This window comes from Tachysurus vachellii, chromosome 6, assembly GCF_030014155.1.
Source record: "Tachysurus vachellii isolate PV-2020 chromosome 6, HZAU_Pvac_v1, whole genome shotgun sequence".
NCBI lineage: Eukaryota > Metazoa > Chordata > Actinopteri > Siluriformes > Bagridae > Tachysurus > Tachysurus vachellii.
Window position 1 is genome coordinate 17,130,341 of NC_083465.1, and position 24,318 is coordinate 17,154,658.

General features: G+C 37.7%; 1 protein-coding gene across 1 annotated transcript in view; it reads right to left on the bottom strand.

Annotated features, from left to right (window-relative positions):
- slc24a3 (solute carrier family 24 member 3) overlaps positions 1-24,318 on the bottom strand; it is a 66,375-nt gene that overhangs the window by 40,073 nt on the left and 1,984 nt on the right. The window contains exon 2 of the mRNA XM_060872616.1: positions 10,149-10,265. Coding sequence (XP_060728599.1) covers positions 10,149-10,265 — 117 coding nt within the window. The remainder of the gene's footprint in view (positions 1-10,148; positions 10,266-24,318) is intronic.

Consider the following 24,318-nt stretch of genomic DNA (forward strand, 5'->3'; position numbering starts at 1 on the left):
CCTCCGCTATGATGTATTGCAGTAGATTAATATCAAATCAATCCCAATTTGCAGATGAGATGTAAGGCTTTTTGAGTCAACTGTGAGGCCATGTAACATGTGATTAAAATCAAAGTACATAGGCAAAGCATCCCTCCTCATATACAGTATCTAACAGAATTTAGAGTCCCATTTAATGTAATGCATTACCTACACTTGTGAATAACATAGAGAGTAATCAGAGACAGTGAATCAACAGATTTCTGCAACAAAACACCTAGTGTAGAGTATTTCAGTGAATGGGACTCATTTTAATTCAGAGTTAAGCGCCAAGCAACAGCGAGGCTTAAGTTCTGTGTGGCAGCTATTTAGTTACTGCTGACAAAAATAAATGTCTGTTTCACTTCCCATATCCTTTCCCTTTCTTTTCTGAATACCAGCTTTTGAATGTGTCTTTCCTTGGGTGTAATGATAGTATGTTCTACAACCATTTCTCACTTACTTAATGTACATGTTTTGTGCAAAAAAAATCTTATTCTAACTCACATAATCCCCATGGCAACAGCAATTCTTACAGGCAAATTTACTACACGTTCAGCATATATACAGGATATACACTGTATCACTGCAGGTCATACAGTATAGACCATTACATGCAATATAGTACACCATTTGAGATTCAGAACATATACTTACACATTTTATCATAAAATACATAAAAAAAAAGAAGAAAAATAGTTTTACCTGCCATATATCATGTGCCTTTTGTCAGAGCCCTTTTCCCACATTTCCACTGTTTAGCAAAACTTTACTGTGTGGTTTAACAGAAAAAGATCAGAAAAAAATCAGAAATCAGAAATCACCTTTTTTAACCTCCGATTACAAATAAACAAAGAAAGTTCCTCCTCAACTCAGAATTTCTACTTGCCTTTTGAAACCTTAGTTCACCAAGTGACTACACTAGAAGTTAGCACATCTATATGGGTTTTTCCTCTGTATTCTAGTATTTGCTCTAGGTCAATCAATATAAACATGATTTGTTAAATGATTCTTAAATCTATAGTGCTGACTACACAGTTCACAGTTCTGAGGACTCTAATATACATCAATTAGCTGTAGGCTTGTTGCTATCAAATAATGAACATGGAGAAGACTATGCTTTTATGCAACTCTGCAGCTCGAATGCATAGAGGTGAAAAGGACACAATTCCCAATTCAATCTTCCCACTTCCAAGGTGAGTTGAATGAGACATAGCACATTTCGAACAAACTAAATCTTTTTTTGCCACTGAATAATTATAAATATGACTCCACAATTCTAAGAATAATAGTATTGCAATTGATTCAAATGGATCTAATACTGACCATGCACAAGCCAAAGGATACCCAAATGTAAATACCCATATGTGAATAATACCCAAAACAGGTAGAGAGGTCACACGCACATGAATAGAGAAAGAGAGATGATGATACACAAGACACACTATATGTTGTGTTGTTGCATTACTCATCACTGTGATGAATAATGTGACATTAAGCCCTACTTCACTATGCATCTTTTCTCACTCCCTCTTACTCTCCAACACATGTTCCCTCCCTTTTGCTTCCACGCTGACACTGTTTTGTCATTATAGCACAGAAACACAAATATGCAGCAGATTTATCACTGGAGATTTATGGAAGTGGGCCTTTATTTTTTCTAGAGGAGATGTTTTTTTATTGAATGGATAAGTAGATTTAGTCTCTTTATTGTCTGAATAATTACGATTATAAATGAAAATATGTTGCTATAAATGTATGATGTGCTTGTATTTAAGGGGAGCTAAAGAACATTTAAAGCTCTCTCTTAAACTGGCCTAGCAACATCCCTGAAATGCTGGCTATTAACACATGCCGGGATCAAAAGGCTCTGAATCTGAATTAGGAAACAGAACAAATGACTTTTCCATAGAGCTCTCCAGCCCATACTTGCCAAAGTATATGAAACATGTCCAAACAAAACAGACGACCCAAACCAGGCCAAATAGTGAGACTGTAATAAAAGATATATCACTCATTAAAAAAAAAAAAAGAATCATATTGACAAATAGATTGAGCCTATGCAAAATGACATGTCAGGGAGCATATTGCCTCCCATAAGAGATTAGAATTCATCACATCCCAGTGGTCTGAATCTGTTCTGTCAATTCTTGCCAAAGGACCTGTATCTCACAGAAACATTACTGCTTACACTGGATGCTTATCCAAAAGCTCAGTGAAAGCATAAGCGAGCTTTACCCCAAATCCAAAAAACGAGAGGCCTTCTGATCTAAAGCTTGTAACTAACGCTGAAGCTAAACAAATCAATGGAGATATCTCCAACCAAAATGATCAGCAGCACTGTCAGTGATATACAGTTAATGTGAAATTGAAAATGTCTTACTGTGACTGTAAAGAAATTATAATAGAGATAAAAATATCCCCTGGAGGCACGATACTGTAGGAAACCAATATCTCAATTTTTCCCCCGGAGACACAGATACAGATAAGCGTGCACACAAACACACACAAACACACACACGCACGCACACACAAACACACAATGTTTCAGGTAATTAAAGATATCAGTATAAAGACGGAAAGGTGCCAATAATGGTGATCACAGCAGCCTCCTCCTATCATGATCTATTATCCTATTAGCCTGAAACCAAAGGCAGGATATCCTAAAAATGACAGCTTAAGCTCCCCTCTCTTTCTACAAATGCCAGATTTATAGCTCAGCTCTCTCTTCCAATTTTTACTCAACAGGCACAGGCAGTATCTCCAGAAAATAACTGATTTCTACATACAATGGAGCTTACTTCTCAAAGAGAAAGTCAGAAGTTGTATACAAGTTGCTTTCCTATCCTAATGCTGGTCATTATTGAGTTTCCTTGCTTCTTTATGTAATGTATGATGTTGGGAAGGTATTTGATAAGTTGATGAGTGAGCTCACTGACAAAGTTTTAAGTGGTCTCTGGGGAGGTGGTCTTGTGTTCAGTTTAAACATAAAAGGTGGTTCATGCTTCATGCAAGTGAGGATGTAGTGTATATATTATAATGTCTAAAGTATGATGGAAAAGCAGGAACTCTAAAATGTATATCTTTGGGCTCATTTACTCAAATCCCTGGTGGGAAGAAATTGGGATTAGACGGGTAAAATATTAAAGACAGAAAGAGAGAGAGCGAGAGGGAGAGAGAGAAAGAAGAGTGAGAGAGAGAGAGAGAGAGAGAGAGAGAGAGAGAGAGTAGGGAGAGTAGGGAGAGATTTAACTTTGAGGGGTGGTGAAAAACCTCCTGTCTACTTTTCCACACACATGGCCAGATCTTCCATTCACATGAGGTAGAATTTTATATACAAAACCCTGTCATATTGATGCTTTTATCTTTTTTTATCTTGCCTGGTACATATGCACCTTGGAGCTCTTGACCTCTTACCTGGCAGCTCCATCTCCAACATCCTTCTACTAATAAAACCACTCTTCCTCCTCTGTACCACGCTCCCGGTCACACTGGACGGTTGACTCCATTTACTTAAACTCCTGCACGTTCTTGACTTCAGCCCCCTGTAACCTCACTGTTCTACTTCCCTCCCTCTCGTTCAAACACATATATTCTGTCTTACTACGACTGACTTTCATTCCTATTCTTTCCATAGCAGACATCCACCTTTCCAGGTGCTCCTCCACCTGCTCTCTCTACTCCCACTACAGATCACAATGTCATCCACAAACATCATTGTCCACTGAGGTTCCTGTCTGACTTCATCTGTCAACCTGTCCATCACCACAGCAAACAAGAAGGGACTCAAAGCCGATCCTTGATGTAGCAATACTACTACTACTACTAATTATATATATATATATATATACACATATATATATATATATTTATTTATTTATTTATTTTGCCTAACTATGGCAGGCGACATGTGAGACAGAACTGTGTAAGAGGCCTTAGCGAGTGACAGTAGTTAGTAATGAACGTCCCAAAACTTTTATCTGTAGTTACACAGATCTGGTTAAGCATCTCAATTTTTTCCTATTGACATTGCCGTCTATGCTGTTTTTTCTCACGGGCCCCTGAGCTGCCACCTGATTACTGGGGAATTAAAAAGTGCTTGATGTGACTCAGTTGAACTTTTGGACCACTGTGGGAAATGTGGCTAGTGTGAAAACATCCAAAACTGCTAAATAGGTTGTAAATACGTCCGATCATTTTGAACCAAACTGACCTATCCTAACTCTGTGTGTTATGCTAGAAATGACAATGTGATTAAACCTGGGCAAAAAGAGTCACAAAATAACCCACAAATTTACACTCAGAAATTTACAAGAGATTTAGTTGACAAATAGGTGTTAATAGGTGCCCTGCAAGGTGCAGCTGGTTATGTTAAGAGAGGAAATTAACCTGATTATTTTAACAGAGTAAAAAGGTTTTAAACAACAAGCCTATAAACAGGAAATAAATTAAACAGAACATAATAATTCTCAAAGAATATATTAAAAGCGCAATAATAAACCAGTCTCACAGTCACCATTTTGCTCATGGAATTGGGGATGGAGCAGAGTGTATATACAGTAACATTAAGATGCTAACAATCATGTTTGAATCAGTTTGATGAATCATCAGGTCTCGAAAAAAAAATTCCTCAGGGATCACAAGCATAGAGCTTGACGAAAAGCGAGAGATTGTGCTGAGAGCAGTCTCTCACACTTTGAAGAAGTAGTTACTTTTGCTTCTTTGACATCAGGAAGCGGATTGTAGATGTCATGTAGAAGTATGTTTATGATTTAAGAGTAATGAAAGGCTAATAATAATAATAATAATAATAATAATAATAATAATAATAACTATTATAATTACAATTATAATTATTGTTATAATTATAATTGTAATTATAATAGTTATAATTATTATTATTATTATTATTATTATTATTATTATTAGCCTTTCATTACTCTTAAATCATAAACATACTTCTACATGACATCTACAATCTGCTTCCTGAAGTCAAAGAAGCAAAAGTAACTACTTCTTCAAACACATAAATGATAAATGCTATGTAGTTTGTGATACCAGTGTGTCCTTTCATCATGTATATGAGTGCTGCGAATGTGTTTGCATGCACAGGGCTTGACAGGCCACTCTCTCACACTTTCCAACAGCTATGATCTTCCCACTGTGTAATCACTTCATTTCACTCACAAACTTCCCTCCTCTGCACCTCACCTGCTGCTTCTCCATTTCCAGCTGCTGCTCTCACTAGTACCCATTTTGTTTTCTTGAAAACAGAAATAAAGATTTCAGGGAAGTGATTAAAATCATTACACTGACTGCAGAGCACACCCTGCTGTACGGATTGCTTTGTTGGAGAGAACTGAACAATAATTTTATGTACAATTAGAACCTCAGGGAAGCCCCCCAGACAAAGACAGCAGGATGGAGTGACGAGTAACACTCCAGAGCCTGTGTGGAGTCTGATTTCTACAGAGATTCATGCTCCCCTGCTGCTATGTGAACGGTGTTTGCATACTCTTCATATGTTGCATGACTCACCTGACTTGCTAGGTACAACTGAACAACTTTCCAACATGCAAATAAGAGGACAAAGGCAACAGTGATGGATATACTGGACAAAGAAAATGAAGAACAGTTATTGCCAAATAAGAGATAGCAGCTTAATAACAGCCTAATAACAGCTTAATAAATTTGAAGAATCTGTGAAGGATATTTACAGCATTTGCAGGATATAAGAGACTGGAAGCTTGTTACAGTAAATTCCTCCTAATAATTAAATTCTGACAACACAGAAGTATATGTGTATCTCTACAAGAACCACAAGCAGCTAGAAGTAAACTTTCTGATGGGGTTATTATTGTTTCCAGTCTTTCAATTAAAGCTCATGTAGAAGATATTTCTATGACAGCCTTCATTCTCAGAATTATTATTAAGATAAAAAATGTCATGTCAACACACAATGCAGAAATGCTTTTTTCTAATGCAATTCTTGCATTTTTTTTGCACATCTATTTAATCTGTTTAGATCTAAATTAATGTCCGGTAATATCTAATAGTTCAGAGCATCTGCAGTACAGTACTACAGTAGTTAGTAATGAACGTCCCAAAACTTTTATCTGTAGTTATACAGATCTGGTTAAGCATCTCAATTTTTTCCTATTGACATTGCCGTCTATGCTGTTTTTTCTCACGGGCCCCTGAGCTGCCACCTGATTACTGGGGAATTAAAAAGTGCTTGATGTGACTCAGTTGAACTTTTGGACCACTGTGGGAAATGTGGCTAGTGTGTAAACATCCAAAACTGCTAAATAGGTTGTAAATACGTCCGATAATTTTGAACCAAACTGACCTATCCTAACTCTGTGTGTTATGCTAGAAATGACAATGTGATTAAACCTGGGCAAAAAGAGTCACAAAATAACCCACAAATTTACACTCAGAAATTTACTTGACAAATAGGTGTTAATAGGTGCCCTGCAAGGTGCAGCTGGTTATGTTAAGAGAGGAAATTAACCTGATTATTTTAACAGAGTAAAAAGGTTTTAAACAACAAGCCTATTTATCACCTGCATAAATTCATTTATATGTCTATTGACTCCTGATCTCCTGTTTTACCAGGAAGAAACACCTGTCCGTTTAGCAGGTGTTTGGCTTATTTTTATGTGATTACTCACTCTGATGTTAAATTGCAGGGCTCCTAGGCACAATGTGCAAAGCTTTACAATGTAATCAGAGAAAACTGGGTACTGGATATTCAGTGGTAGCAACGTAATATCATGTACGGGTGTTAAAATTGTTATATTGCGCACTGCAATTCCGGCATTAGCCCTGTTTTACTGATCATCCCAAATGATTGTCCTGTTTGTTCCTATAAGGAAACCTTTAAGGAATCGTTGGGAAAAAAAACATGAGAGGGTTTGTAGATAATGTAGACGATATAACGCAGCTTCTGTAGAATGTATGTACCGCAGAATTAAACAGAACTCTTGATGGTGTTAAATCATTATAATGTTCAATACTGACATGAATACTGTATATTTTCCTATGACAGCATGCTTCATCTTGTTTTACTCCTCATTTATCCTCATCACAAAAAGACAAATAAACAGAGAAACTGAAGGAAAGAGAAAAAAGAGACAACGGTAGGCCACTGAGTATATTGACATGACATTATAAAGAATGTATCTGTAATTGGCATTTCACAATGCCAAATGAATGATCAATTATTTCTTTAGTAAATAAAGGAATATATAAATGTAACAATCAAGAAAGCATACTTCAGAAATTATAATTACATCCAGTACCGATGTCTTATGTACTTTAGAAAAGTAGCCTGGATCCAGTACTGCTAATCTCTCTCTCTCTCACTCACTCACTCCTTTTCTACCGCTTATCCGAACTACCTCGGGTCACAGGGAGCCTGTGCCTATCTCAGGCGTCATTGGGCATCAAGGCAGGATACACCCTGGACGGAGTGCCAACCCATCGCAGGGCACACACACACTCTCATTCACTCACACACTCACACACTACGGACAATTTTCCAGAGATGCCAATCAACCTACCATGCATGTGGAGAGGAAACCGGAGTACCCGGAGGAAACCCCCGGGGCACGGGGAGAACATGCAAACTCCACACACACAAGGCGGAGGCGGGAATCAAACCCCCAACCCCGGAGGTGTGAGGCGAAAGTGCTAACCATTAAGCCACCGTGCCCCCCTTACTGCTAGTCTTCTAATTTTAATTTTATAAGCCTTTCATTGTATCATCAGGACTCTGGGCCATGTGCGTCTGTTTATGTCATGTGTCTGCCCCGCCTTTGTTTACTCCTTCTCATCTCTACACACCTGTTCCCTATTGTTAATCGTTGTGTCTATTTAACCGTGCCACGTTGCCTATGACAGCGCGGAATCATCGTCAGTGTATTGTCAGTGTTCGTCAGTGTACCCTCGTCCTTTGACCTGTTTAGTTTTTGTCTGTATTCCTGTTTTATGTTTATTAATTAAACCTTACTTATTTAAAGCTATCCTGTATCTGGGCCTGTCTTCCTCCTCCCGGTGTGACAAAAACAAGCATTTTGACATGTGAGCTGTGACGAAATTCCATTTAATAAGAAGTTTTAATGAAAGCATTTTTACTCAACATTCTCTGCATTTTCATTAAGATTGAGAAAAAAAAAGATCTGGTCTGGTACTTGTGGTGCTAACCAAATATGATATCCAAAGTAAGTAAAAGTAAAAAAATTCAAAGTAAATAATATGCAGCCAAGAATCTCCTGCATTTATCTTAATTAAATTCACCTTCTTGATATTAGTGAGAATCTTGCTTCTCAGCTTTTGCGCTCATACTGAGCATTTAGCAACCTCACTTTTAATGGCTGAGATGCAGAATAAAAAGGAACCTCTTCCACAGACAGACATGTGAAAAAGAGAAGCAGATTCTCCTTGAACCATTTCCTAGAAAAAAGAGCAAAGTAAGAAAACCCTTGCTGTGTGCTGTGACACCAGGCTGATGGGGTGGGTGTTTCTGGATTCTCAGCACTGGGAAATACTTCAGAATTTAACTCTCTCTTTAATGGAAAGATCAAGAAAATACCCGGCAAGTAGAACAACCTCCTAAAACACTATGATCTCAACTGGAAACATTAGCCAAATTTGCCCATTAGCAAACATGGACTGGACATTTGGAACTACAGATAATAAGCTACCCTTTCAGTACAAGAGCAGTCAAAGAAGCTGTAAGTGACTGAGATCACTGAGCATAGAATTCATGGCCTATTAACCTTCTGCCATTACTGCTGTACTAGTAACAATAATAATAATACTAATGACAATACTACTACTACTACTACTACTACTACTACTACTACTACTACTACTACTACTAATAATAATAATAATAATAATAATAATAAGAAGAAGAAGAAGAAGAAGAAGATGAAGAATTAGGAAGTGACTATGTGACTGAGTACATAAGTAAGGGACAGAGTGCTTGAATGACTGAATGAATGCTATGATTGAATTAATACTTGACTAATTTTGTTAGTAAGTGATTAAATGACTGAGTAAATATGTGGCTGAGTGAATGAGTAAATTATTGACTTCACAATAAAATATTTCCATAAAATTCAAACAGGGAATGCATTTAAGTATAGTTCATGCAATATACACTATAAAAATAATAGCAAACTGTTATAACTTGCAGATTATTAGAACTCTACTGTAGCAAACACACTGCTGAGAGGAGATGGTTAATCAATGGACCTACAGAATTGATGGTCTTCCTGTCTCACTTCACCTCCTCTCTCACTAAGGCCTGCTTCAATTAGCCACAATGGTTAAAACAAACAATTATCCAATTCCAAAAGCAGTACTATATAATTGATCTATAAACACGAATAACTGAGGATGAATGAAGTAGAAGAGTAATTTATTGGGTGGTCTAAATGGGCAAACATGAGCCTATGCAGTGCAAAATATATATGAATATAAATGAATAAATTAACTCTGGGTTAGTGAAGACTCACTCAAGAAAATGTTCGTTCAAGTTTGTTTAGACAGTTAAATTGTGAATGTTGAACATTAGCTAATATCATAATTGAGAAAACAGAAGATTCTAATAATTAAAATATAATTTATTTTGCATCTGTACTGTGGTACAATTGGCTTCTGCACTCCCACAGACAACTGTGAGCATCCTGATAAACAATAATGTTGCCTGTGTCAGCTGGATTACGTACTCAGTGGCAACAAAAGAGGCAGTCAGCTCAGGCACTGCCCTTCAAAGCCAGAGCAAACTGAACACCAGCAACCCCCAAAGTGCATGACACAGTGACCTATCCACACCAACATTGTAAAACTGAGTGCTTGCGCTTCACTAATACTGCATATTCAGACTGCTTACACAAAACAGACTCTTTTCACAGCGCTCACAAACATATTAACTAACACAATTTCTGCAGAACTTAACATAAACTGACTTCTTCTTCATTTACAGAGCGTTCACACTTCTGGTTTTGTATATGACCTATTTAAAGACAAATATCCAGAGCTGATATTATCTACAGAAGTTAATGCGTCATGTATTCGTATTCGGTGTGAGCATTGTTACATGGTGACCTTTTGTTTACCTGGTTGAGTGCAGTTCCTCACAGCATAAAGCTCAGTCTCATTGGTAAAGTGTTGAAGAAGCCTGCGACTCTCCCATGGCTCACTGACCTCAGATGCAACGCTGGACATGATGTATCCTGTAGAACATAGATTACACTCATCAGATCAGACAGTCGCATAATATCACAGTGCAGAAGTACAGTATACTAGAAGGTTTTTGGACACCTGGGTATTACACCCATATGTGTGTATACTGTATGGGATTTATGATGTCTTCACTGAAGGTCTTATATCCACTGAAACTAAGACTCTAACACGTTCCAGCATGACACTGTCCCTGTACTTAAAGTATTGTCTGTAAAGACATGGTTTGTCAAAGTTGGTGGGGTGTAACTTCAGTAGCCTGCAGAGAGCTCTGACCTCAACCCCACTGAGCACCTTTGGGATGAACTGGAACGCCAACTGGACCCCAGGCCTCCTGACCTTGTTAACTAAATGAGTGACTGAACAAATACAAATCTCCACAGCCATCTTCAATATCTGGAAATCCCCCAAAGAGTAAAGGTTATAATAACTGCAAAGGGTACTGGTCAAGTGTCCACAAACTTCTGACTAACTTTTAGTGCTTGATATGTTGTTAGTTCAACGCTCTTTGTTCAGCCTCCTAAAAGAGGTATTTGTACTTTTAAATGTTCTACACAACATTCATCTTCAGTAATTACTGTTTCCTTTTCATGGTAGTATTGGATGTGCAGCCCAAACTTGGAATACCTTTGGTGGCAGATAAAAAAATTTTTAGGTGAGCAAAAGTATTGCAAAAGATTGCAAAAGTAACTTCATTCATTCATTCATTTTCTACCGCTTATCTGAACTACCTCGGGTCACGGGGAGCCTGTGCCTATCTCAGGCGTCATCGGGCATCAAGGCAGGATACACCCTGGACGGAGTGCCAACCCATCACAGGGCACACACACACTCTCATTCACTCACGCAATCACACACTACGGACAATGTTTCCTGCAAAAGTAACTTAACACAAAAATATTTGGTTGCATATGCAGTAACTATCAAGGCAGTGGCACACTGTAAGACCAAACTGTTGCATTCTTCTTTTGTCTTTTAGTGAAGTTTCATTTAGTTGTTTTTGACCCCAGAATCTTCTTGAGCAGATCTTTATTTTCTCCACACTTTCCATTACTTTGTGAATTCTAATCTGGCTGTCTAATTCTTAATACTAATGCATGGTTTTAATCTTGAGCTAAGGCCTCTATATTTCTCCAAAAATTCTCTTCAAATTGTTGATTGTGATCATTTCACTCTTGCATTCTGGAGGTTTTTTTTGATGTCACTGACACTTGTTTTTTGTTTTTTCTATATAGCTCTCACAAAGGTTGTTGTATTGGCTGTCCATTGCTTGTGCAGTGGCTCTGATCAAATTTCCCTCTTTTCTCAGCTTCAAAATGTCTTGCTTTTCTTTAACATCCAGCCTCTCTGGCCTCTATATATTTATCAATTTTAACAACAAATGCAATCCAGGTGAAACCAAGGGTTCAAACCAATAGTAGACATTCAGATCTATGAATTAGTTAAAAAAACAACATCAGTCTAGGGCACACATGGGCAACAAGAAACACTTGTCTGTCACATGTTCCAATATTTTTTATCACCTGAAAAATGGGTGGGTTAAAACAAAAGGTGCCATGTTCTATATGGTTTAACACAGCTAGATGTAAAAGCTCAGTAAATGAAAGCTGAAATTCTGATCTATTATCTCAAATTCATCTTTTGATCCCAAACCCAAATGTCTTCAGTGTACAGCAAAAAATACTTTTGAAGGGGACTATAAAGCAAATAAAGTGGAGCACAGCTCAATTCATTCTATTCAGAAAAGTTGTCATTACACCTTGACAGATACTGACGATACTTCTGGAACCACATGCTTCACCTAGAGATCTGTAGTCATGCACTGACTGAGCTGTAAAATGTTACACCATCTCACAGACATAGGAACCCCAATGTGTTACTTGGGAAGAGTGCAGAGCGCCGCCTTAACTGTCAACATGCCGCTGTGGAATATTCATGAACTCCATCTGTTTCACAGAGCAGGGTGCTTTCCTTCAGTAGGGCCTGAATCTAGCCATATAATGAGAGGATGATGTATAATTTTGCATGTACCTTCAAAAATTATTTAGCCTAGCAGTTAGAAGTATATCACTCAAATAAACCGCTAACATACAGCGCCAAAACATACAAAAAAATCTCTAACACAATAAACAAATGCTGTTCTAAACAATAAACAGCATTGCTGCATAACCAACACAGAGAGCTAACACAGTCATTTTAAAAGCCTGCTATTATTCATAGCTTAGCTGATTTCATTGCAAAAGCAGAGACCCAGATATGTGCACAAGTAACTAGTAACAAAAACCAATATGCTGTACATCCGGCAAGTTGCAATCCTGAGAGAGGCTATTCATTAAATCATGGCACGGACTATGATTTTAAATATCAAGAGAATCATATGGAGTGAGGACAGTTGTGACAGCTGCAGTAAAACTGATATGTCATTTTACAGTCTGACACTAAAGAGATGGCAATGAAGTCCAGTGAAGTGGAGCTGAGGGCATGGAACACCCCTTAATTCTTTTTCCTTTCTATATCATTCTCTTTTTCTATCACGTCCAGGTCAAAGCACATCAGCATAACTTCCTGGTTAAACAGTGTATAGAGCACTGTAAAAATCATGTTTAAAGGTTGTTAATTCATTATAGTGAACATGGTGTAGCTCTGTTTAAACACTCATGGCTGGAGCTGTAGTGTAGCTCTCTTAGACATTCTGAGATCTTGTACATTAGCCACACAGTGTGAGATAATGCAAATAAACTCCAAGATTCTGCTGTCAGCCAGCAAAATTGATTTAATAATAAATTTAAATGCGGTTATAGACCTTATTTTTCTTTGATCACTTCCTTTAATGTGTTATTATTTATTATGGATTATATTGTATTGAATATGAATGTCAATGTTCACTTAATTGAGTTTTGTTAAATTGGCATGTGAGTGCAGAAAGCATCTGCATTTGTGTAACAATTTGTACTAAATGAAATTTTTTAATTAAAAACTGTTTAATTTACATACTATAATTTTGTTTAATACATTACATTTTGTTGACATTATATAATGTATTGTTGTCACATTGCCCATCTCTACTTGCAACCAAGGAATTTTTATTCACAATTTGGCTGCAAACGCATTATTGTGCCAAAATTGCACAGTATACGCAGCCTTTTCAAAGCCATTACATTCAATGCATAATCCACTCAGGACCCCCTCACGTGATCCTGAGTAACCAGAGAGAAGCAGTGATGATATAAGATTAAGATGAGCACAACACACACTCACATGCACAAGGACACACATGAGCTTATGTGCAATTCCAAAGGAATGAGTGAGCAATAAGGCAGATGTTCAAAGGGTATTTTGCATGTGTTATGATATTTGGATGTCATATATATATATATGTATATATATATATACAACCATATACAGTATAATAACACATAACATACTGTATATACATAAAATGACATTTCTATTGAGAAATATTCAGTGCATTAATCGTAGTGTGTGTGTGTGGTGTGTGTGTGTGTCCTACAGTGCACTGTGGTACCATCAAAGTAGCATTTCTGTCATATTTGTTCCCAGTATATCTGCTCTGGATCCACTGCAGTCCTCAGTATGATAATGATAAAGCAGTTACTGAAGACGAATAAATGATGAATGAAATGGAATTTAAATGAAATCAAGTGAGCCCCAGAAATCCCCACCTATTACACACCTAGTTGGACATAACATAACTGAACTGTAGTTCTGACATAAAAACTACTCGTGCACAGGTCTGTCTATTGCATTATGACTGCATAACTACCTAACGCCATTTCCTTAGGATCTGGCTGATAATAAAGGTTAGGCAAATCCTTCTGCAGGCGCAATATTATATTGTGTAATATAAGTGAAGGCTCTACTGCAGTGCTATAATGGACATATGCATTTCCTTCTTTTTGAGCATTGTTTAGTTCCTCTGCCATTAACACAGATTAGAATATTTTTCTCTCATGCCTATCCAAAAAAAAAAAGACTGTCGAAAACCCCCACATGTTGCATAAAACAGAATTACATAAAATGTTTATTTTCTCATCGTTTTACATTTGTGTTTTATGACATTTGTTTTATCCTCTGTGATGTTTGTTTTATGACGTACAATGAACACATGGTGTGTGTCATTATACAAGCAGGCATAACCAAACATTTTTTGAATGGGTCGACCCTCAGCATAAGCACTACATACTGTAAATACTCAGCAGGAAAATATCAAATACCAGACAAGATTACACAGGATGACTGGTGAGATATAACAGAAAAATAGCCTAGCCCTGAGAAAAGCCCCAAATGTCCATCTGTATGCTCAAATAATTTTGTAAAGAACAGACATGTCTAAGACAGGTTATGTAACTTTGCACAACAGCAGGTCTTCTTGTGTGGAGACTTTGTCTAAATTGTTTTTGCTGTCTTCATCCAAAACAATTCTGGGGAAAAATATGATTGCAACAAGATGTTTTCTCTATACTAGACTATTCTAAACTACACTAATGTATTTATACAACAGTGTTGTTGAATTCACGATAATGATTGGTCAGAAGGTGCTGATTAATTTTCTCCGATAGCACAGCTCTGACAATTCTGTAATTCAAATGACAGGTTTATAATAATGCACTTATATTTATAGGTTATTGTTTCTCTGGCAACAGGGACATGGTTGGTAGATAATAATCATTGCTTTCTCTGAGCAGATGGTTAACAATTAAAAGAAGATTTCGGTCAGTGTCAGCGCTTTAGGTTTTTCTTCACAGAGAAAGTCTTCAGTTATGTGACACACTACAAAAAATATAGACTAGTAAAAGGATAATGGTAATTACTGTTTGTGGCTGGTATAAGAGCAATAAAATACAGAAGAGCATGTAGTCCATAGCTCCATGGTCCCGATCTGAGTCTACTTGCCTGTAGTAGGTGTTTTCAGTGGTGACCAGAAATCAGCCTGACTCTGACACACTTCATAGTCACAGCTAGCATAATCTTTTTCAGCAGTTAGTGCTATAATAGACCTTGTGTGTATTCAGATCAGATAGGCTAGCCTTTGCTCCCCAGACACATAAAAGAAGCCTGGGCACCATGACGATGTCGACGGTTCACCAGTTTTCTTTCCTTGGACACTTTTGGTAGATACTAACCACTGCATACCGGGAAGCTCCCACAAGCCCTGCCTTTTTGGAAATGCTCTGAGTCTTCTATGTCTCCTAGCAATCATTATTTGGCCTTTGGCTATTTTTCCTGCTTCTAGCACATCAAATTCGGAATCTGACTGTTTGTTTTCTGTCTAATATATCCCAACCTTTGACAGGTGTCTCTGCAGCTAGATCATCAATGTTACTCAAATCACCTGTCAGCTGGTTTAATGCTCTGTATATTGATCAGTCAATATATCTCTGTCATCATCAAACATCTACAAACTCTAAAAACGGATAATGCTACCCCACGTTAACAGTTCTCATTTGTCTTCTTATAACAATGCTTATGTATGTGCTGGATCTTGACGTCCACTCGTATTTCCAACAATGAAAGTGTAACCAATTGATCAAGCTTTTGATGTACTGTGTGCAAGTCATGTGATTAGATCCAGCACGTGATCTGAAAAGCAAGGCTGCTCCAAATACCAGCTGCAATGGGAAGAACCTGATCTCATGTATTCGGCTGTCCGTGTACACCCAACCCAATACTGTCAATGTGGAGATAAATTTATCCCCACAGCCATCCACCCAGCCAAACTGTAATTACCTAGTTTATCTTCATTAGCTATGCAGGTGAGATGTTCAATGTGGGACAGAACTGGTTGGAACTAGGAAAAGTTGTTAAATGGACCTGTAGCTAAGAATTCAAAAAGTCCAGCTTGCTTTGTCCTCAAATATTCATTAATTTCATTGAATTATAAGCAGGTAAAACAAAGTAACATAGAATTATGTACTGTAACTCAGTCATATTGCATTCCAGCTAATAATACTCCTGTCTGGTCAATCCCTAGATAACACATCAGAAAACAAACAAATCTATACTTTCATATTTACTGGCAGTGATTGGGTATCAGTAATGGGTTGTTCAAGGATGTGACATGCCATTAGCAGGCTCATTAGAGAGCGGTGTCACTTGCACACCTGCTCTATGTGTCTGCTAACATCCAGTTCAAGCAGGAGTGCTTCATCTTCATCAGGATGTTGCTCCTTCAAAAGGCTGGACAAGAAGGCTTTGAGGTTGGGGTTGCCCAGCAGGAGTGGAGGTTTCTGGGACGTCAGTTTGTGGAGTGCAGCCCCTCCCTGCAGCTGGAGATCCCACTGCGTATGCAGAAGTGTACAACGTACAATGAGATATAGTGGGAGTTGGGACTCGGTTCCATTCTGACACTAAGAGAGAAATAATGATGAATTCTCCACCACTATAAATACTGATTTTCCAAAAATATATGCTTCTGCACTTACAAAGCCGGAGGCTTGATACAGACTGAATCAAATGTTCTTCAATATGTCAGAATGACAGATTTTAGTCCACATTTTCTGAAATGAAATGGATTATCTGGAACATGCTAAAGATAGAGTGTATCACAGGTAGTTTTTGTGTAAGGCTTCCTATGTGCATTCACTTCTTCTTCTTAATTTGATGTTTATACTTCAGCTCCATGGTTTCAGTGTTTTCTCAGCTTACATCAGATCCTTTTCTATTTGTGTAGCTTTCAGCCAGTGCCAAACATTGTTGCTGTTTATCTTGCCAACATATTTGAGGAATTCTGCGAGACTGAGGGACTGCTAAGAGAGCTAGAGATAGACTGATAGTGAATGAGAGCAGCAAAACATCATTAACATTTCTTTAAAAGGAAAGTCTCTGTTCCAAACTATAAATTAAACCCATTAAACCATCTCTCTCACAGTGAAAGTAACATCTTCTTTTGTTCTACTGTCAAATGAATGTAACCAAATATTTCAGCTGTACCCAGATGGCTTCCATTGAGTGAGTGCTGGTTGTTGTGTGGCACAGAAACATGATTACATTTGGCTTCCTCTGTGTTGATTCCTGTTTTTTTGCTATATCACTTGCACGTTTTTGGACCTCACTTTACATGTTTAATGTTGTGTAGTACAGGCTGTCTTCAAGCGAATAAATATACATTTAGAAATTAAGGATGATATAAATGGTTCTTTGGAATGTCACTGTTATGGTTCAGCCCAAACTTTTGGCCATGTGCTTCTGTTTATGTTCTGTGTCACGTGTCTGCCCTGCCCTTGTTTACTCCTCCCCGTCTCTACACACCTATTCCCTATGTATTAATTGTCATGTCTATTTAACCGTGCCATCATCGTCAGTGTACCCTCGTCCTTTGTGCTGTTTAGTTTTAGTTATGTTCCTGTTCTGTGTTTATAATTTATTAAACGCTGTTTATTTGAAGCTATCCTGTGTATGGGTCTGTCTTCCTCCCCCCGGTTGTGACAGAATGATTTCGCGCAAACTCGGACCCAGCAGGAGAGCTTCCAGACTGGACTATTGAGAGCATTTATTTATTTATTTTTTCCTGGACTTTTTCCTTTTTTATGGTGACATCGCTCCGCATTTTATCAGGTGAGGGACGCCGCTCCACTTCCAGTTCCCCGCGGAGGACGTCGCCGCACTTCAGCGGGATGTTTTATGTTATGGCACTACTTTTAAGATGGCATCACCTATACCAAGACCTCTGACTTCTTCTTCCTTTTTTTTTTTTCAAATTTCCACCATTTTTTTTCACAACTGTTGGATTTGTTGAAACTTTATTCTGGTGATGAAACGTGACTGTAAATAAAAAAAAAAAAAACAGAATCAACAACTAACATGACTGAATGGTGACTCCAGTTACCTTTTTAATGCTTAACTATTAATCATTTAATCATAGTTTATGATTATAAATAAGATAATATATTTTGAAGTGGTTAATTTTTAGTTCACAGTAGTTATTCATGTTACTACTTTTGACAAACCTCACAATTTCAAGCAGTTTGAATTTCAAGTGGAAAATAAATGCTGATTTGTCTTTTCATTTTCTTCCATTATGAAACCTTCTGCTTTTTGTTATTTTGTGGTGTTTTTATTAGTCATGTTGTCAATTCTGAAATCCGACAAGAGAGGGATTGTGAAAACAATCCTTCTAATCTTTTTTGCTCTATAGCTAGTATCTAGTTCAATGAGCTGCTTTTGGGTAAATAATTTACATAATTACACGTGAATGGATAAGCATTTGGACCACAGTCCGTTATTTCAAATCTTAAAAACATACCACAGCGGGCTATTATTTATGTTCTCACATTGTTGGAATATTTGCTGCAATAAAGCGAAACATGAGCTGTGTTTATTGAATTGTATTCCCAAGCCAGGAGCATCAAGTGTGTTTCTCATGAAATGAGCAAGCTACATAACAAAACATCTCTAACTATTAAATTAGTTGACAACAGCCTTTTATAATCAGAGGGAAAATCAAACAACTTGCATGGCAATTAAAAGCAGTATGTGATTTGAAACTCATTGTTATTTACCTGTGGATTATAAATATACTCCACAAGTCTCTTCACAGAAGAGCAATACATTTAAGCATGTCTGCACTTCCTTTGGGATATTTCATCCTTATAGCCTCGCTCACAATTTCCTTCCCACCCCATAGCTAACTCACAATTAATCCCAACTAAGCAATATAGAAGCTAATCAGTTACTTACTGCAGGTGAAATGCTTTTCAATTGTCAGCTTTTTGAATCCGAGTAAAAGTGCCAAGATAATTGCTCAGCTGGGGAATACACGATGATGTGCCGCAATCTCACTCACATGTTTGATAACAGGCTCTGGGATGTCTTTTTTCACATGATTGAATCAAAGCTTTCTCCTTTTAGCCTCAGGTACCAGTATTTTGAAAAGCTTCAACACGCATGGAAAAGTGTGTATTTCTATTTTTAGAAATGAATGGTTTTCAGCAAAAGGACTTAAAGCCTGCATTAAGAATAATGGCATTAGGGAAATAAAGAATGCTGCATCTCACAAACACACAAACTCACAAAAAGATAAGCACTGTGGCCTAAAATCACATTTTCTTCTTTTGTTAGTACTCAAAAAATCTTGAAACAATCTTCGCAACTGGCTTATCCAGTCAGTGCCAAAGAAGATTGGCACTGGTACTTCCTTCAGCACAGTGTTTGTGTATTGTTTAAATCCCACTGCTGGTCCTTGAAAACTTCGCTTTCTTTTGCAAACAGAGGGCTGAGTCTGCTTTTGTCTCTGCACCAACTTCAAGCAGCCGGGACTGCAGAACATCATAAATCATGTCTCTAATAAGCACATTTAGGGTGCCCTATATATAGTAGGTAGAAAAGGTATGTAGGACGCCACCTTTCTCCTCAATTAATGAACCTGTGCAAGGAATGAGAGTCACTGAGGGAAGGACACATGAAGCCTGCAGATAGGAAAACCCTTTCTTCTTTTTCATCTTTATTATTATCTGCCAGATTTTCACCTGATCACATGCTCCAGAGCCACAGTTCTTCTTCTAGGGCTCAAGCATCCCGATGAGTGTCTAAAATAAGGCTGCACTTAATAGGCAAATTAAAAAGATATAGACTTTAATTACCAAAAAGTTTTTCCTCTAATATTGACAAAGGTTTTGGTCATTTATGGTTGCATAGAAAGCAAATTAAATGCAAATGCAATGTGGAAAAACTGTTATATTAATAACACCGGTTTGGACATTTAAGCATCTAAAAACATAGAAACAAACTCCAATAAAAGCAAAGCTCTGCAAAATAGAACTGATTAAAATGACACAGCACCGGAAATAGCTTCCAATGCAGTGCAAAGAGACAGAAGCTGACCAAACACAGTGGGCTAAGCTGAAACACTGCCATAAAATTCTCAATTAGCTTTACAAACAGAGCTCACACAATAATAGTTCTGTTTGTCATGAAGATAACCCTGTCACATGGACTGCATAGAAAGCAGTAGAGCAGTGTTGTTCCATTGGACGTCAACAAAATGTCCCTGTGTACACAAAATCACAGTTCAGCTTGTATGGAAATAATGTGGCTGATTTTTGTAATCAGCATCTGGATGAGGTGAGTAACTAGCAACATTCTGACAGCAAGATCATTATTTGTACTTCATCCCTGAATCAAATAACATGATTACCTTCAGTCACTGGGAACAGTTTTGAGAATGCCTCAGTAATATGGCTCATCAGCTGTAAGGCTGAATGTCTTATTTGGCAGGCCGAGGATTCAAAGAGAATCAGAAATTATTAGATATCTGAGGCACAGACACAGGGGTTAATTTGTGCACAAGAATAGTGGCTGGTTTACAAAATGGTATTATGGATAACAAAAGACTGCTGTCTCTTTACTATAAATTGACATCAATAACTCAGAATGCTGAGCTAGCTGTTTTTGGGCTGACAGCAAATTCTACATGAAGCCAGCAATATAGACATTTATAAAGCTAACAACAGGGGAGAAAAATAAACTTGTTGAACTGTTGTCCTGTTGTTTTCTTTGCCTTTGATCAACCCAATATTTTCGGAGATATTAAATTGAAAACAACATAACGGAACAATAAACATCAAAATAAAGTACCATATATTTAGAAGTAACATTCAAGAAAATTAGAACCGTGATGATAAACTTGCAGCTTTAAAAAAAACAGCTTTTTAGAAGAACAATAGTCCTGGCAATGTTTATAGAAAAAAAAAACGAAACAGAAAAATGGTCAAGAGTATTCTAGACACCAGAAAACAGAAACATTTTTCTCTAACAATGATGACACTTCAAGCTTTCCATTTTTCTGTGCCATTTGAAAGCATTCATCCGGGACAGTCTGTCTGTGAGCTAGTGCTACAACATGGTGTCAAACTAGCTAAAATAATAAAGCAAATACTGGGTAAAGAGACAGCCAGTGCAGATGATGAATGGGATGATCAGGAGGGAATGGGAGTGGGAAAGAGGTACAGGTAACCAAGTAAATAGCTGTCAAGCTTGCGTGCCTCTCTCGAGGGGACAAAAAGGTGTTTCTTTGATATTTTTTAAAAGAGCCTCATTTCTACCTTTAGCTTATATATATAAGGGTAAGGAATGTGCATGAGATGCTGTAATGGAATTTTCAGAACACTTCAGTAACTCATATGTGACCTGTCTACATCTACCAATTATTGTGGGAGCCTATAAAAGATCATATACAAGCCTATACAAGGGAGCTGATACAACATCCACAATTGCCAACAGCATCATACAGAAAAAAATAGCTAAAGAAATGAAAGTAGAATTCAATATAAAAAATTGAATTAGTATGTTAAAGATAACAGTTTTAAAAATGCAGCCACACTGTATTGCTGGTAGTTTGTAACTGAACATATATATTTTGACACGTTATAAACTGAAGTCACAGAGAATCCCATAATTGTTAGCTAGACAAACAGCATATTTATGAATCTGACCTCTTTTGCTTATGATATTACAGACATGGGCGATTGGCTAGTGTCACTGTGACTAACAGGATGGAGAGTATGCCACCTCTGTCTCCCAGAGAGCATGGACAATTCTGCTTTCTTGGATCTCGACCACAGGTGCCTGTGTCATCATTTGGAGTGAGACTCACCACCTCCTGATGACAGAGCGCCGTTTCTGTTACACCACTCAGTACAATGTAGCTGCATATCTATATGTGTGACACTGCCTTAGTTCAGATATACACCAAAAAAAGAAAGCTCAGTTTGTTTACTTCATTCATATGCATATACTTGTTCTATGTGACTGAACCGAGTAACTTTAACACAACTACTTTTTATACATCCAACATGATTTGAGTGTCTAAATGTGACTATGTTAATACTACGTAAATCGATCATGCTCACTTTACACAATTCAATCTAGTAATAAGAAACATCTATATGATTATTAAATTAAAGCTTAGTATAAACAATGAAATTATGTTTTGATGAGAAACATAATTTTCAATGTAAACTATAAGTAATTTTTTTTTTTTCTAAAATCTGATCACATTCTTTTTTTCAGTGTATAATTAATTGTTGAAATTTTCTACATTTCTTTAGCTAGAATCTTCCCATTAGATTTAGGGCAGAGTTGAAGCTACATCACTGCACTGTGCCGTAAGAACGCTTTGAGAATTTTTTTTTTGAACTCCTCAAAGGATAAATGATTCGTGCTGAACACTGAACAGTGAAAAAGAAAAATAAGCCCCTTACTCTCAAAAGAGAGCTCATATTCACTGCTCAGCAACAGTTTGACAGAAACACTTAGAATTTCAGGCACTTCTACAGCGTCCTTTTTTACACTGTTATCCACCATCAACCAATTAAATTGGCCAAACAATAGGATTTCGTCCCTGCGATGGGTTGGCACTCCGTCCAGGGTGTATCCTGCCTTGATGCCCGATGACGCCTGAGATAGGCACAGGCTCCCCGTGACCCGAGGTAGTTCGGATAAGCGGTAGAAGATGAATGAATGAATGAATGAATAGGATTTCGTGTGAAAATTCGCTGTGTACTGAAAGTGTACTGAAAGTTCAGGCACTGATTCTCTATTTCTATCTCCCAAGGAACTGATGGGGTCAGTGGATTGTGAGACGTAAATAACTGCTATACAGCTATATCGCAGATAGATTGCTGGCAAGAAATCGAAAAGAAATCAAGGAAGAAAGAAATAACAAAAAGTAAAGCAAAGCAGATAAAAACATACAGGCTCAAACAGTCAGGAAAATGGTATTGTTTATTAATATTACACAGACAAATCACGCAAAGTAGAAAAAATCCAGTGGAGTCACTGGATTATACAAATGAGACAAAAGCTGTCTGTGGACTACAAGGTGCTCTTAGAGGGAGTGAGTGAGTGCTGAGGCAAAACCGACAACCCAGTCACTTCTCATCCATCTCTGTGTAGCCTAGAAGGCTATCCACAGTAGCACTCAAATGATCAACCACTCTTTCCAAGCATCTACAGTGCACTATACATACTATACATGCCAGGGGGTTTGGGGTAATGCTCAGATTACATTGTGATGGTGTAGGCATTAATCAGCACAGCATTCAAACGCTTCTTGTTAAACTAGTTTTACTGTGTGTGCGCTGTCATTTTTACCCAAACACTATTATTATCACAATAATGATACTGTCCAGTACGTATGTTTGCAACCAGATTTCATGAAGTGCCTTGGAGTGGACAGGCACTCAATGTGAGGATAGGCATTTTGTTTTTAACAACGAGAAGCTCTTGTAAGCTTTGGGAATGGTGAAGGCTGCATATTTGCAAAGTGACCATGTAACATCAAAGATAGGAAGTACTGCGTTACACAAAGACCTGACAACATTTTCAAAGTGTTTTTTACTTTTGTTTACTTACGTAGGTTTAAGATAGTATTAAGTTATACTTCTTCTGTAATTAGAGTCTATACTTCCACAATGTTCTGTGATGTATAACATTTAAAGATTTTTTTTTATCAAAATGAGATACACCTCAAATTGTGCCAGAGATATTTGGAGAAAGGAAAATGCTATCTGAAATGTAATAACCTTTCCAGGTGTATAACCTTGACCCACTCAAGCTGCCATGAGAAACTGAGAAATAATGTTCAAGAGTGTGTTCAAAAGACAAACTTGTGGTGAGTCGTGCATGGGAAATGACAAAGCATCTCTAAGGAATGCCTGGAAAAATATTATAAAATAACTAAATAGGCTGGGAGGGGGCACGGTGGCTTAGTGGGTAGCACGTTCGCCTCACACCTCCAGGGTTGGGGGTTTGATTCCCGCCTCCACCTTGTGTGTGTGGAGTTTGCATGTTCTCCCCGTGCCTCGGGGGTTTCCTCCGGGTACTCCGGTTTCCTCCCCCGGTCCAAAGACATGCATGGTAGGTTGATTGGCATCTCTGGAAAATTGTCCGTAGTGTGTGATTGCGTGAGTGAACGAGAGTGTGTGTGTGTGTGCCCTGTGATGGGTTGGCACTCTGTCCAGGGTGTATCCTGCCTTGATGATCTATGACGCCTGAGATAGGCACAGGCTCCCCGTGACCCGAGGTAGT